The sequence below is a fragment of the Molossus molossus genome, unplaced genomic scaffold, assembly GCF_014108415.1.
Source record: "Molossus molossus isolate mMolMol1 unplaced genomic scaffold, mMolMol1.p scaffold_m16_p_18, whole genome shotgun sequence".
NCBI lineage: Eukaryota > Metazoa > Chordata > Mammalia > Chiroptera > Molossidae > Molossus > Molossus molossus.
In genome coordinates, this window is record NW_023425353.1 from 25,303,540 (window position 1) to 25,318,164 (window position 14,625).

General features: G+C 40.8%; 1 protein-coding gene across 1 annotated transcript in view; it reads left to right on the forward strand.

Moving 5' to 3' along the window:
• The window catches only part of FANCD2 (FA complementation group D2), a 68,894-nt gene that overhangs the window by 22,435 nt on the left and 31,834 nt on the right, over positions 1-14,625 (forward strand). The window contains exons 14-18 of the mRNA XM_036266747.1: positions 849-992; positions 3,506-3,640; positions 6,065-6,196; positions 7,945-8,055; positions 13,824-13,933. Of these exons, the coding sequence (XP_036122640.1) occupies positions 849-992; positions 3,506-3,640; positions 6,065-6,196; positions 7,945-8,055; positions 13,824-13,933 (632 nt within the window). The remainder of the gene's footprint in view (positions 1-848; positions 993-3,505; positions 3,641-6,064; positions 6,197-7,944; positions 8,056-13,823; positions 13,934-14,625) is intronic.

Here is a 14,625-nt window from a genome sequence, read left to right on the forward strand (position 1 = left end):
ACCCTTGGGCCCACAGCCTGGGCATGTGCCCTGACCAGGAATTGAACCGGCGACCTCTTGGTGCATGGGTCCACGCTTAACCACTTAACCACACCAACTGGGCTAGATTTATTTTTAATGACTGTATAATATTCCAAAAGTGCATTTCATAATTTATTTAACATTTTCCATATTGACATATTTACATTCTCTTTAACTTTTCACAAAGTAATTTTCCTAACAATAATGAAAATATATACTGAAGTTGGCAAGTGGTTCAATATTTTTTCTTTTAATAAATGTAAAGATATTAAAGTTTATTTTGTAATAGTATCACTTTCACTTGTATTCCAATGTTTTCTTAAAAGATACCAGTTGTTAATACTTGTGGTACTTTATTTCTCTGAAAAATATTCTGGGTTTTGTGAAAATGTATGTGGTATTCCAATGGGTATGTTGAGCAAATGAATGTCATCCATTCTGTGTTTTTGTTGTTGTTAATCCACATTGGAGGATATTCCTCCATTGATTTTTAGATAGAGTGGAAGGGAGAGAGGGAGGCAGAGAGAGAGAGAGAAGAGAGAGAGAGAGAGAGAGACATCAATGTGAGAGGTACACATTGGTTGATTGCCTCTTGCACATGCCCCAATCTGGGCGAGGGATGGAACCTGCAACCCAGGTACATTCCCTTAACCAGGAATTGAACCTGAGACCCTTCAGTCTAAGGGCCAATGCTCTAACTACTGAGCCAAACTGGCCAGGGCCATTCTGTGTTTTAATGGGTAAAAGTTAGGAGTTGCTATTTTGTAGTAGTAAGTGTACTGGTTTATTAAACTATTTTTCTGCTGTTGCGTATTTATTGACAATAGACTTTTGACCTGGTGATGCTTCTCATCATCTATAGCACCAACACTCAGACAAAGAAGTACATTGAGAGAGTGCTAAGAAATAAGATTCAATCAGGATGCTTTCAAGAACAGCTGCTCCAGGGTACATTCAGTATTCATTACTTGGTAAGTGTCAGAGAATCAGACAATGTTATTGTGAAAGGTGTAAGAGGTCATTTTAACCTTTCCTATCCAGTGTGGGAATCTTGATACCACCACTTTTGCTTGGTGTTGATCTTTGACAGGGAGTTCAGTATATTTCAAAATCTAGTAGGATTATTACTTATCTTGATGGAGATATTATGATGTTAATAAAACCAAACCGAGATTGTTTTTCATTTTTTTAGTGAAAAGGTCACAAAATTGGTTTATGTTGAGCTTATTAGACTTAAACCCTAAATTCTTTTTCATAGAAAGTATTTTAATTTTGTTCTATTTTTAACCTAAAATGGAAGGCTTTACAGCTCCTATCTAAAATTTCATCTTGTTAATTTCAGCCCATTTATCAAGCCTATTGAGATCTTTGAATCTAAATTTAATTGTTATCTGCAACTTGACAAACTTGCCTTGTGTATCTGTTCTAGTAGGTGTTTTGTTTTTGTTTTGTTTTTTAAGACTCATCTGTTGATTTCTAGAGAGAGAAGAAGGGAGAGGGAGAGAGACATGGATGTGAGAGTGCAACATCAAAGGGCTGTCTCCTGCACACGCCCTACAAGGGATCGAGCCTGCAAGCTGGCATGTTCCCTTGACTGGGAATCGAACCGACAACCTCCTGGTGCACAGGAAAATGCCCAACATACTGAGCCACACTGGCCAGGACCTAAGTAGTTTTTTAAAACCCTGAGCATAACAGAACCAGAGGAATTCTAGTGGAGACATAATCATGCATTTATTAAACCATTACTGTTTAGCCATTCAACATGGACCTTACGTGATCATTCCTGTTGAAATACAAACTATTTAAATTAGGATTTTATAAGCTAGGAATGGTGTTTTCAGATGAATATTTAGGATATTAACAGTGTATACCTTCTTAGAAAACTGGTAGACCAGTGGTTTAGGGCTTAACTTAGTAACTAATGAAAATATGTAGTTGGGCCTTAAGATTTTATATTTAGAAATGGATTTAATGTTTGTATAATTTTATCTTGTAATTCTTCCTGTGCTTATTTCTGGCAATAATATATGTTTTGGGCTATATTTCTCCAGAGAGCAGAAATCATACATAATTTTTTTACTATAGTTTTCTCAGTGAAGCATCATATCCAGTTCATTGCTTAATTTAAGATTTTCTTTTCTTTTTTAAAAATCCTCACTAGAGGATATTTTTCCATTTATATTTAGATAGAGTGGAAAGAAGGGAAGGAGGGGGAGAGAGAGAGAGAAACATCTCTTGGTTGCCTTCCACATGACCCTGAACGGCCTGATCCGCAACTGAAGTCTGGAATCGAACCTGTGATTCTTTGGTCCATGGTCCAGTGCTCCAACCGCTGAGCCAAACCTGCCAGGGCAAGATTTTCTTTTCATTGTGATGATATCAGTAAAGAAGCTGGACTTAATAACTGGTTTTTCACTCAGGATCCATTAATGCCTTCTTGGTATGATGAGACCAGTTCTGTTCTTGATCTTCTTTATTATTTTTTAATCCTCACCTGAGGACATTTTTGCATTTATCTTCAGATGGAGAGGGAGGGAGGGAGGGAGGGAGGGAGGGAGGGAGGGAGGGAAACATCGAGGTGAGAGAAACATATTGGTTGCCACCCACACAACCCCAACCGATGTACATGCCCTTAGCGGGAACCAAACCCTCTCTGGTCCGTGGGCCAACGCTCCAACCACTGAGCCAAACCGGCCAGGGCTGTTCTTGATCTTCTTTAAAAGAAATCAGTTTAAGTAGCATTGAACTGATTTCAAATCATAACCAGGGCACAGCAAGCCTAGTATATCACTAGAGAGGCTGTTCTTGATCTTCTTTAAAAGAAATCAGTTTAAGTAGCATTGAACTGATTTCAAATCATAACCAGGGCACAGCAAGCCTAGTATATCACTAGAGAGGCTATATAATTGAGTGAGGAAATTGGGGTTTAGAAAATGTGGATTTTAGTCCCAAATTGGACAGATGCAAACAGTGCTATTAGGCTTATAATTTGACTTCTTTGAGCTTCAAGTTCCTTTCTTTTTGTTGTTGTTGTTAATCCTCATCCGAGGATATTTTTCCATTGATTTTTAGATAGAGTGAAAGGGAGGGAGGGAGAGAAACATTGATGTGAGAGAAACACATCGATTGGTTGCCTCCCGCATGACCCTGACTGGGGCCAGGGATCGAACCTGCAACCCAGGTACACGCCCTTGACCAGGAATCGAAACCAAGACCCTTCTGTCCAAAGGCCGACACTCTAACCGCTGAGCCAAACCTTAGCCAGGACTTCAAGTTCAGTTCTTATATGTTGACTCCCATTGATCCAGGGTGAAAATTCAGTATGGTAAAGGATTATTCTGAATAAAACAAAGATTAAGGTTTCTTTAGTTAACATGAGAGTTGGCTGGGAGAAAGCTCATATTCCAAAAGGGTTAGCAACTCCTGGTGCTATAATAACTTTCTCCCACAGCATTTTTTCTCTTTCCTCTTTCCCCTCAAGGTTCTTAAGGATATTTGTCCATCCATTCTGTCGCTGGCTCAGAATTTGTTGCACTCCCTGGACCAGAGTATAATTTTATTTGGCAGTCTCCTATACAAATATGCATTTAAGTTTTTTGACACTTACTGCCAGCAGGTATGTTGAAATATTTGTTTTGTAAGGGGGGGAGGGGAGAGAAATATGATGCCAAGTGACTTGCATGTGATCTGGTGTTTATTTCTTGCTAGAGGCATTGAGAAAGAGTTCTGAATTGGGAGTTGAGGAAACTTAGTTCCACTCCTCGTCTCAATAAAAGGAAGATACTGGACTGGAGGATCAAACTATGTTTGAGCTCTAAACTTCTCTGAGTCTAAAATGAAGATTCACATCCAGTGTGCTGCAAATAAACTGGCCTAAAGGGCTGCTGTTATCAGGAAGTTTTCACAGTAAAGGAATTGCAGTCTTCAAATGTAGCTGCAAATAATCAACTGCCAGTTGATCCTGGAGTTTCCTAGGAAAAATGGCAAAAAAACAGATGAAGGAGAAAGCCTGAGACTTTAACCCTATTTTCATGAACATGAGACATTAAAAAAAATTTATTTATTTATTTATTTTTTGTTAATCCTCACCCAATGATATTTTTCCATTGATTCCTAGAATGGAAGGGAGGGACAGGGAGAGAGAGAAAGAAACATTGAAGTGAGAGTGACATCCATTGGTTGCTTCCCACAGGACCCTGACCAGGGCAGGGATCAAACCTGCAGCCCAGGTATGTGTTCTTGACTGGGAATCGAACTCTCAAACCTTCAGTCCTTGTGTGGACACTCGAATTCCTGAGCCAAACTGACAAGGGTGAAACACAAAATTTAATAGCGCATATCCATGGAGAGAGGGCTGTAGTACTTGCGGAAAGTGGTTATGAAAACAAAACAAAGTGTCTTATTTTGTATTTGTTATATATGCTATACCAGTTATTAACAATGTTAAAACACATTTGAGAGAAACATGGATGGATTGCCTTCCATAGGTGCCTTGACTGGGGATCAGACCTGCAATCCAGGCATGTGTCCTGACCAGGAAGGTAACTGGCAATCTTTTTGGTGCATGGGAGGAAGCACCAACCAACTGAGCCACTCCAGCCTGGTGTTAAAACACATTTGAATGGCCCTGGCCGGTTTGGCTCAGCGGTTAGAGCGTCAGCCTGCGGTTCAGAGAGACCCAGGTTTGGTTCCCGCTAAGGGCATGTACCTCAGTTGCAGTTTTTCCCTGGCCCTGGTTTGGTCAGGCAGGTGGCAGCCACTCAATGTGTCCCTTTCACGTCGATGTTCCCCTCTCTCTCCCTCTCTCCGTCTCTCTGTCTCTCCGTCTCTCCCTCTCCCTCTCCCTCCCGTTCTGTCTGAACAGAAAATGGATAAATGTCCTCGGGTGAAGATAAAAAAAAAAATTGGAACTTAAAAATGAAGATGAAGTTTTAAAAATTTAAACCAGCAATAGATTCAGCTAACATGAGCTAGCTACTGCGTTGAGGAAGCCATATGACTTAGTATGGAGCAGCAGTATAAAAGAAAGGGAGAATGGCATCTAAGACAATTTTTGCAGCCATCTTATTTATTTTTTTTAATCCTCACCTGAGGACATTTTTTTCCACTTTTTGTTCAGATAGAGTGGGAGGGAGGGAGAGGAAGAGAGAGAGAGAGAGAGAGAGAGAAACATCAATGTGAAAGGGACACATTGAGTGGCTGCCACTGGCACGACCAACCAGGGCTGGGGACAAACTGCAACCGAGGTACATGCCCTTAGCAGGAACCGAACCCGGGTCTCTCTGGACCGCAGGCCGATGCTCTAACTGCTGAGCCAAACCGGCCAGGGCCCATCTTATTGTCTTAAAAATACTATCATGACATGTTTGCTTGAAACATACAAGTTTACCAGATAAAATCTTTAAAAACTTTTAGCTCCTCAAGGGCCATCTTTTCAGTAAATTTCAGTAAGTTAAATACAAACCCAACTTAAAGGGTAATATTTAATCCATATGAGAAAGAGAAAGACTGTGCCATGGAGAAAAATCAGGAAGGTTTAGATCAGCAATTTTCAACTTTTTTCACCTCATGGCACACATACACTAATTGTTAAAATTCCGTGGCACACCAAAAAATATATATTTTATACCAGTCTGACAACAATGTAGGTATAATTTTGAGTCATCCATACTGGGTGGCTATTGTATTGGCTATTGCCATTTTTTTATTTGGCAATCTGGGGAAAAGAGTTCACTGTTCCTGACTAAATAGGTATTGCATGTTTTAAGATTTTTACACACACTGGTTAAAAATCGCTGTTTTATTAGATAGTGCTCACTATCTAGATAATTATGAGAAATGACTGGATGGTAGCATAGTTAGATTTGGTGTAATCTTAAACCAACATTAATGAAAACTAGATAATAAAGTTTTACGATGGGCTAGGATGGATTGAGATTTTAACCAAACTGAGATTGGAATAGCCTCAGGCCTGAACTACTTTAAGATGGCTGTACCATGTTTTTGCTTAATACCATCCTATTGACTCTTCTCTGTATAGGAAGTGATTGGTGCACTAGTGACCCATGTCTGCAGTGGGAATGAAGCTGAAGTTGATATTGCATTGGATGTCCTCTTAGAGCTGGTAGTTCTGAACCTATCTGCCATGAGGCTAAATGCTGTCTTTGTGAAGGTATCTAGTCCCTCAATTGACATATATTGAATCATTTATTTTTCTTGCATATATCTGAGAGATAGCCGTTATTCTTAGCAATAGTTTATTTTGTACTCTAAATATTGAGCACTGTAATTGGTAGGGGGCAAGAAGGAGGTGAGGTGATGAGCAAATAATAGAAAACATAATTCATCTATGCATTAATTCATTCAGCAAATACTTTTTTATGCTTAACTATGTGCCAGGCTCTATTTTGGGTCTGTGGATACAAAAGTCAGTCCTTGCCTTTGATAATAGAAAGTAAGACACATAAGTCATTATAAATACGTGATGAATTCTCTAATAAAGATAAAGTGCTGTAGATACATCAGAGCAGGAATAATTAATCTGACCTGGGAAACTGGAGAAGTTTTCAAAGAGGAGATAATATTTGAGTGATTATTGAAGGATGGTAATGATTTAATAAAGAAAAGTACATGTAGGCACAGCACAGTTTGAACAGAAGCAAATTGGCACCCAAGTCCACGGTGTGCCTGACACATGACAAGTAGACTAGCATGGTTGGCAAATAGGATCTATGGTGGGAGATGAGGTTTGGAAGACACAGGACAGGGCCAAATTATGAAGGGTCTCAAATCCCATGCTAAGAGTTTCAACTTTATCTTACAGACAATAGAGAGCTATTCCAGGTTTTTTTTTGTTGTTCGTCCTCACTTGAGAATATTTTTTTCATTTATTTTTAGAGAGTGGAAGGGAAGGGAAGAGAGAGAGAGAAACACACATCGATTGGTTGCCTCCTGCACATGCTCTGACCAGGGCCAGGGATGGAACCTGCAACGCAGGTATGTGCCCTTCACCAGGAATCAAACTCGAGACCCTTTGGTGCGTGGGCCATTGCTCTAATCACTGAGCTACACTGGCCAGAGCTGTTCTAGCTTTTTAAGAGGAATCTGAAATAATTAAGTCTGGGCTTTGAAAGATAACTGTGTAGGCCATGTTATCCCCATATTAGGGATGAGAAAGCTGAGGTTTTGCCCAAGATCAAAAAGTGAGTAGTTCTCTTGTGACACTTCAGAATGAATTTTTTTTTCTTTATTGATTTTAGAGAGAAGGAGAGAGAGAGAGAGAAACATCGATTAGAGAGAACATCGATTGGCTACCTCCTGCATGCCCCGCACTGGGGATCCAGCCCACAACCTGGGCATGTGCCCTTAATGGGAATCGAATCTGCAACCTCTTGGTGCATGGATTGACTCTCTCAACCACTGAGCCACACCAGCTGGGCCAGAATGAATTTTTTTTTTAACCTCACCCGAGAATATTTTTCTGTTTATCTTCAGGTACAGAGAGAGGGAGAAAAAGGGAGAGGGGGAGAAACATTGACATGAAAGGGACACATTGACTGGTTGCCTTCCGCACGACCCCTACCTGTGCCGGGGATGAACTGTAACCTAGGTATGTACCCTTAACTGGAATCGAACCTGGGACTCATTGGTCTGTGGGCCAACGCTCTACTGCTGAGCCAAACCAGCCAGGGTCAGAATGAATAATTTTTGAAATAGAAGCTGAGATGATAAGGAATAAGGTTAGAGACATACTTTTGGTGGAATATTGTTTCCACTAAGGAAAAGGAGGAAGGGTAGAGAAAAAGAATAGGGAGAACTGGCAATCTGTGTATACCTCTTATAAGGATTTAATTTTTTTTCTTTTATTTAAAGGAAAAAAGTGTTAGTTGCTATCCATATCATTGTCATTTTTTCTCACAGGGCATTTTAGATTATCTGGATAAAATGTCCCCTCGGCAAATACGAAAACTCTTCTATATTCTCAGCACATTGGCATTTAGCAAACAGCATGAAGGCAGCAGTCATATCCAGGTAAGAGGCAGTGGGTTTAGAAAGACTCTTAAACCTCTTTAATTGTGCCCTGGCCGGTGTGGCTCAGTAGGTTGAGTGTTGTCCCAAGTCCTGAGAGGTCACTGGTTCAATTCCCAGTCAGGCATGGGCCTGGGTTGTGGACTCGATCGCCAGTAGGGGGCACGTAATTGATGTTTCTTTCTCTCATTGATGTTTCTCTTCCTCTGCTTTCCTCTCCCTCTAAATCAATAAAAACATATTAAAAACAAACAAATAGAGACTTCCGGTCATGATGGCGACATAGGTAAATATAGTATCGCATCTTCCTACAACCTCATCAAAGTTACAACTAAACTACAGAACAACCATCATTCAAAACTTCCTGAAATCGTCCTGGCCGGTTTGGCTCAGCGGTTGGAGCGTCTGCCTGTGGTCCGGAGAGACCCGGGTTCGATTCCTGCTAAGGGCACGTACCTCAGTTGCAGTTTGTCCCCGGCCCTGGTTGGTCGTGCGGTGGCAGCCACTCGATGTGTCCCTTTCACATCGATGTTTCTCTCTCTATATCTCTTCCTCTCTCTCCCTCCCACTCTATCTGTACAAAAAATGGAAAAATGTCCTCGGGTGACGATAAAAAAAAAAAAAAGAAAAAAAAAACCTGCCTGAAATCAAGCTGAATGGAAGTCCTACAACTACGTAATTAAGAAGCAGCCACATCAAGACTGGTAGAAGGGGCGGAGGCAGATGGGCTAGTCCCACACCCACGTGTGGCGGATAAAAATCAGGAGGCTACCTCGGCTGGGAAGGTCCTCTCTGAGGACTGAGGGGTCCCCCTCCCACACCAGGCGCCCTGCTCAGGGTTCCAGTGCCAGGAAGAGAAGTCCCCATAACTTCTGGCTGGAAAAACCAGCGGGAACTAAGGCTCAGGGAGGCTGAGTTGGCTGGAGCCCCAGGCAGCTCCGCTTAAAGGGCCTGCGCACGAACTTATCGGACTCACTCCCTCTAAGCTTGCAGGGGAGGCAGCTCGAGGGGCACCAGAGACATACAGGGAAGAACTGAGCTGTTTGCCATTGGAGCGAGGGCTGGAGAGGGGCTCTCTCTGGGACAAACATGCTGTCAGAGGCCTTTGTTTCTTTGGTGACTCCTTCCCTGGGGCGGCAGACAGCTGCCCTATCTGGGACTCCAGCAACCTGGCTCACACTGTTTGCCCCACCCTGGTGACTCCCTGAGGCCCCGCCCCACCCAACTTTCAGGCCCACCCAAGCTGTTGCCAGTTGTTTAACCATAGGATTGGCCTGTCTTGGATCCTGCTTCAGGTTTTTCTAAATTCTTTCAAACAAGCAGCTTCTGGTCTCAGCTAGCCCCATATCTGTCGTTAAGTAATATATAGAAACAAACACAGGGAGGCAGACAAAATGAGGAGACAAAGAAACAGGTCCCAAATGAAAGAACGGAACAAAACCCCAGGAAAAGCACTAAGCGAAATGGAGATAAACAACCTAACAGGTGCTGAGTTCAAAATACTGCTTGTAAGGATGCTCAATGAACTTAGTGAGAACCTCAGCGAACTTAGTGAAGGCCTCAAGAGCTTAAAAAAGGACCAGTCAGGATGCACAGTCAGAAATGAAGGAGGCACTAACTAAAATAAAGAATATACACGGATTCAATAGTAGAGTAGGTAAAGCCAAGAAGCAAACCATCGATTTGGAATATACAGAAGCAAAAAACACCCAATCACAATAGCAAAAGGAAAAAAGAATCCAAAAAAACGAGGATAGTGTAAGGAGCCTCTGGGACAACTTCAAGTATACCAATGTTTGCATCTTAGGGGTGCCAGAAGAGGAGAGAGAACAAGAAATCGAAAACCTATTTGAAACAATAATGGCAGAAAAATTCCCTAACTTGGTGAAGGAAACAGACATACAAGTCCAGGAAGCACAGAGAGTCCCAAACAAGATGAACCCTCAAGAGGCCCACCCCAAGACATATCATCATCAAAATGCAAAAGGTTCAAGACAACGAGAGAATCCTAAAAGCAGCAAGAGAAAAGCAGTTAGTTACCTACAAGGGAGCTCCCATTAACTGTCAGCTGATTTCTCAAAAGAAACTTTACAGGCTAGAAGGGAGTGGCAAGAAATATTCAGAGTGATGAAAAGCAAGAACCTACAACCAAGATTACTCTATCCTGCAAAGCTGTCATTTAGAATCAATGGCCATATAAAGAGTTTCTCAGACAAGAAAAAGTTAAAGGAGTTCATCACCACCAAACCGTTATTATATGAAATGTTGAAGGGTCTTTTTGAAGAAAAGGATAAAATATATGAACAAACAAAATGGCAATGAATACATATCTGTCGACAATGGAATCTACAAACAAAATGAACAGGCAGAACAGAAGCATTCTCATAGATACAGAGAACATTTTGTTGGTTGCCAGATGGGAGGGGGGTTGGGGGAATGGGTGAAAAAGGTGAAGGGATTGAAAAGAACAAATTGGTTGCTAGACTGACAAACCTCAAAGAGAAGGGGGTTGGGGGTGGGAAGAAGTAAACCAAAGAACTTACATGCATAAGCAATGGACACAGATAACAGTGTGGAAAAGGTGGGAGGGGGGGCGGGAGTGGGGAGGAGGGGGTCAATGGGGGAAAAATGAAGAACATCTGTAATACATTCAACAATAAAGATAATAAATAAATAAAAATTTTAAAAAATAAAAACAAACAAATAAAGCCTTTTTTAATTGAATTTTACTGGGGGAAAACAATCACTCTAGCCTGTGTAGTGGTAGAAATAGAATACATAGCCATAGTCCCAGCATTGTTTTTTTTTGTTTTTGTTTTTGTTTTTTATCTTCATCCAAGGACATTTTTTGATATTTGTTCAGATAGAGTGGGGTGAGAGAGAGAGAAACATTGATATGAAAGGGACACATCGAGTGGTCGCCACCCACACAACCCAATCAGGGTCAGGGACAAACTGCAACCGAGGTACGTGTTTTTAGGGGGAACTGAACCTGGGTCTCTCCAGACCGCAGGCCGACGCTCTAACCGCTGAGCCAAACCAGCCAGGGCCCAGCATTTGTTTATTCTTTTCTCACCACAAACATTGAGTGTCTACCATTTGCCAAGCACATGAGATATTAGGTATATTAGACCTGGGTGGAAATGGGTCTCTGATCAGCTAACGGTGAAACAGTAAGAAAATTCGTTCATATTCTGTGCTAAGTACCTGGGGAGCACAGATAATTCTACATCTGGGCTTGCTGTTTTTGTGAACACAATTCACTGAACTAGGTACTAAAGAACTAAAGAGAAGAGATTAGGTTAGAATCTTAATACATGCCTCTTTTGTATCTTTGATGCCACCCTGTGGAGGTAATTCATACTAAACTATGACTGAACAACCAGCACACTTTTTAAATTTAAATTTAAATAAATTTGCCCTGGCTGGTTTGGCTCAGCAGTCCTCGGACTGAAGGGTCTCAGGTTCAAGTCCCATCAAGAGCATGTATGTGGGTTGCAGGTTTGATCCCTGGCCTGGGCAGGGCCATGTGGGAGGCAACCAATCGATGTGTCTCTTTCACATCAATGTTTTTCTCTCTCCCTCCCTCCCTCTCTCCCACCCACTCACTCAAAAAAAAAATCAATCGAAAAATATCCTCAGATGAGGATTAACAACAGCAACAAGAAGAAAAAATAAATAAATTAGCTAGGTGATATGCACATGGTACAAAATTCAAAAGGTATAGAAAGAAACTGAAAAATAAGTGTCTTTTTTCTCAGTTCTCTAGACAGCTAGTTCTCTGAAGACTATCACTGTTACTAGTTTATAGCTTCCTGGATGTTCTGAGCATTTACAAATTTGTGGGGTTTTTATGTTAATCCTCCCCCAAGGACCTTTTTCCATTGATTTTTAGATAGAGTGGAAAAGAGGGAGCAGGAGAGAGAGAGAAACATCAGTGTGAGGGAAACACATCGATTGGTTGCCTCCCACACAACCCCAACCAGGGCTGGAGATCAAACCTGCAACCCAGGTATGTGCCCTTGCCGAAATCCTTGACCCTTCAGTCCATGGGCTGATGCTCTAACTGCTGAGCAAAATGGGCCAGGGCTACAAATTTGTGTTACCTATAGTCCACTTCTTACCCTCTTGTTCTGCATCCTGACTTTTTCATTTAGCAATCCATTTTAGAGATTGCTTCACGTCATTAATTTAGAGCTATGTCATTTTATTTTTTAATTGTGGTAAAATATCTATAACATAAATTTTGCTATTTTAAACATTTTTACGTGTACAATTCATTGGCATTAAGTACATTCAGTGTTGTGCAATGGTCACCACTATCTATATCAGAATTTTTTCATAATCCCAAATAGAAATTCTGTACCTGTTAAGCAATAACTTCCCTTTTCCTTTTCCCGTAGCCCCTGGTAACCTCTGTTCTACTTTCTGTCTCTGAATTTGCATATTCTAGGTACCTCATTTAAATAGACTCATACACTATTTGTCTTTTTGTGTCTGGCTTATTTCATAATATTAAATGTGTTAGCATAATATGTACTAGGTTCAAGGTTCATCCATGTTGAAGGATATATTAGAACTTCAGTCCTTATGGCTGAATAATATTCCATTATGTGTATTAATGTATATACCACATTTAATTTATCCATTCTTTCACTTGTGGACACTGGGCTTTTTCCACCTGTGGACACTGGGCTTTTTCCACCTTTTGGCTATTGTGATTAGTACTACTAGGAACATAAGTACAAGTTTCTCATTGAGTCCCTATTTATAGTTCATTTGTGTATATACCTAGAAATAGAATTGCTGAGTTATATGGTAATTATGTTTAACGTTTTGAGGAACCACCAAGCTGTTTTGCACAGTGACTGCACCATTTTACATTCCTATGAATACTTGACGGTTCCAATTTACCCACATCCTCACCAGCACTTATTTTTCTTTTTTCTTTTTTTTTATCCTCACCTGAGGACATTTTTCCATTTTTTATTCAGATAGAGCAGGAGGGAGAGAGAGAAAGAGAGAGAAACATTGATGTGAAAGGGACACATTGAGTGGCTGCCACCCGCATAACCCTACCAGGGCTGGGGACAAACTGCAACTGAAGTACATGCCCTTAGTGGAAACCGAACCTGGGTCTCTCTGGACTGCAGGCCGGTGCTCTAACCGCTGAGCCAAACTGGCCAGGGCACTTTTTTCATTTTTAAATTATAACCATCCTACTGGGTGTGAAGTGGTATCTCACTGTGGTTTTGATTTGCATTTTTCTAATGACTACTGATGAACGCCTTCTGTGCTTATTGTCATTTATGTCTATCTTTGAAAACACATCTATTCATGTCCTTTGCTCATTTTTTAAATGGGTGGTTTGTATAGTTATCCTTTATATATTGTGCATATTTCTTATCAAATGTATGATTTACTGATGTTTTCTCCCATTCTTTGGATTGTCTTTTCACTCTTGATGGTGTCCTCTGATGCAGTTTTGATGAAGTTCACTTTATCTATTTCTGTTGTTGCCTATGTTTTTGGTGTCATGGTTAAGAAAAAACGTTGCTCAATCCAAAGTCATGAAACTTTTCCCCTCTATTTTGTTTTCCATTTTATAGATGAAAAAAATGAAACTCAGATGAAATGACTTGCCTAAGGCCACACAGTTAGTGAATGATAGAACCCTTGCTATTCTAGGTTCTTTAGCTCCAATATCTATACGCTTTTTTGTTGTACAATTCCAGCATCATCTTCTTTTTTATATCATTGTCTCCTTGCAGGATGACATGCACCTGGTGGTACGGAAGCAGCTATCTAGCACCGTATTCAAGTACAAACTCATTGGTATTATTGGTGCTCTCACCATGGCTGGCATCATGGCGGCAGACAGGTATGCATGGAAATTCTGACTTCTGTCACTCAATGTCAGTTAATCAAGTTTCTGCCTTACAAAATAAAGTGTTACATTGTATAGACATCATTATAGCAGCATATATTAAAACAATAAGAGAAGTGAGCAAATGTTAGTTGCTACTTTTCCGTGTTCCCTTCTAGTCTTGAATGTATATACCACATATAATTTTTACGGAATTGTGATTATAGTCATTGCAATGTGATGGTTAAAAATTAGGGATTGCCAAGAAATAAAGTTCTAGAAATATTTCTACAAAAGGGGAACCCTGATTCTCCTGGGATCAATTTTTCTGTATCTGCTCTGACTAGGCACTAGACAAGGTTTCTTTATTGTTGTGCTATTCCTGTCTGGAACATCATGTTTGATACAAGTAAAGTCTTCCTGTAGATTTTTTCCCCCTTGCACTTTTTGTTGTTGTTAATCCTTGCCTGAGGATATTTTTTTCATTGCTTTTTAGAGAGAATGAGGGGGAGAGAGGGAGTGAGAAACATCAATGTGAGAGAGATACATCAATTGCCTTCTGCATGTGCCCCAACCAGGGCCAGAGATGGAATGTGCAATCCAGGTACATGCCCTTGACTGGGAATTGAACCCTCAGCCCTTCAGAGCACGGGCTGATGGTCTAACCACTGAGCACACTAGCCAGGGCTCCCCATGCACTTTGATGC